We start from the raw sequence: 1,886 nt of genomic DNA on the forward strand, positions 1-1,886 counted from the left end.
ATATTTCATGACTGACCTGACTAGTGCTGTTACACTTCATGACTGACCTGACTAGTGCTGCTACACTTCATGACTGACATGGCTAGTGCTGCTACACTTTATGACTGACCTGGCTAGTGCTGTTACACTTCATGACTGACATGGCTAGAGCTGTTACACTTCATGACTGACCTGGCTAGTGCTGCTACACTTTATGACTGACCTGACTAGTGCTGTTACACTTCATGACTGACCTGGCTAGTGCTGCTACACTTTATGATTGACATGGCTAGTGCTGTTACACTTTATGACTGACATGGCTAGTGCTGCTACACTTTATGACTGACCTGGCTAGAGCTGTTACACTTCATGACTGACCTGGCTAGTGCTGCTACACTTTATGACTGACCTGACTAGTGCTGCTACACTTTATGATCTAATTAGTAATACATCTACTCTACAACTAACATTTTTAGTTGTTGAACCATTAGTTACACTAGGTTAGAACCACTCCTTAGAGTGGTACATGAATGAACCATTACTATCGTTGTTCCTGTCCACAGGGCTATAGAGTAGGTGCCAATGGTCAGACTTGCCAAGGTGAGTAGTTCACAGTTATTGAAAAGTAAAGTGTAAATGTCTTGTTTAATTAGCCGCATCTATCAATAAAAGTTTAATTGTTTCTCAACTGGGTCAGCTATCTTACCAGTTTGAGGAGTGAATCACATACCACACTAATGTAAGTAATGGTTCATTCATGTATAACGGTAAGGAGTGGTTCTAACGTAGTGTAAGTAATGGTTCATTTATGTACAACGGTAAGGAGTGGTTCTAACGTAGTGTAAGTAATGGTTCATTTATGTATCACAGTAAGGAGTGGTTCTAATGTAGTGTAAGTAATGGTTCATTCATGTATCACGGTAAGGAGTGGTTCTAACGTAGTGTAAGTAATGGTTCATTTATGTACCACGGTAAGGAGTAGTTCTAATGTAGTGTAAGTAATGGTTCATTCATGTATCATGGTAAGGAGTGGTTCTAATCTAGTGTAAGTAATGGTTCATTCACGTACCACGGTAAGGAGTGGTTCTAATGTAATGTAAGTAATGGTTCATTTATGTACCACGGTAAGGAGTGGTTCTAACGTAGTGTAAATAATGGTTCATTCATGTACCACAGTAAGGAGTGGTTCTAATCTAGTGTAAGTAATGGTTCATTCATGTACCACGGTAAGGAGTGGTTCTAACCTAGTGTAACCTACCAACAGTGTTCTCACATTGATGCTGACACTGACCTTCTTTAGTACACTCATCATAGTCTGGAACAACAACAAAATATGGTACAGGAGTCAATTATGTTAAAACTTTAATTTGTTAGAATATTTGGCATTACGTACATATAGATCATCAAGTGATTATAAAAAATTTGCTGGTTAAATGAAATGATAAAACTGACACGACTTCATCTAAAATCATTGGCATTACGTATACATAGATCATTAAGTGATTTAACTACATAATAAAAGTCACGTGCTGGTTAAATAAAGTGATAAAACTGACACGACTTCATCTAAAATCATTGGCATTACGTATACATAGATCATTAAGTGATTTAACTACATAATAAAAGTCACGTGCTGGTTAAATAAAGTGTTAAAACTGACACGACTTCATCTAAAATCATTGGCATTACGTATACATAGATCATTAAGTGATTTAACTACATAATAAAAGTCACGTGCTGGTTAAATAAAGTGTTAAAACTGACACGACTTCATCTAAAATCATTGGCATTACGTATACATAGATCATTAAGTGATTTAAGTACATAATAAAAGTCATGTGCTGGTTAAATAAAGTGTTAAAACTGACATGACTACATCTGGTCAGTGAATGAATCTCAGTGTCTGA

At 36.7% G+C, this 1,886-nt stretch overlaps 1 protein-coding gene across 1 annotated transcript in view; it reads left to right on the plus strand.

Moving 5' to 3' along the window:
• The first annotated feature begins 478 nt into the window (after window positions 1-478).
• Window positions 479-1,886, plus strand: part of LOC106475770 (hemicentin-1-like) — a 4,136-nt gene continuing 2,728 nt past the window's right edge. The window contains exon 1 of the mRNA XM_013936446.2: window positions 479-579. Coding sequence (XP_013791900.2) covers window positions 510-579 — 70 coding nt within the window. The 5' untranslated portion in view covers window positions 479-509. The remainder of the gene's footprint in view (window positions 580-1,886) is intronic.

Source organism: Limulus polyphemus, unplaced genomic scaffold (genome assembly GCF_000517525.1).
Source record: "Limulus polyphemus unplaced genomic scaffold, Limulus_polyphemus-2.1.2 Scaffold9143, whole genome shotgun sequence".
In the NCBI taxonomy this organism is placed as follows: Eukaryota; Metazoa; Arthropoda; class Merostomata; order Xiphosura; family Limulidae; genus Limulus; species Limulus polyphemus.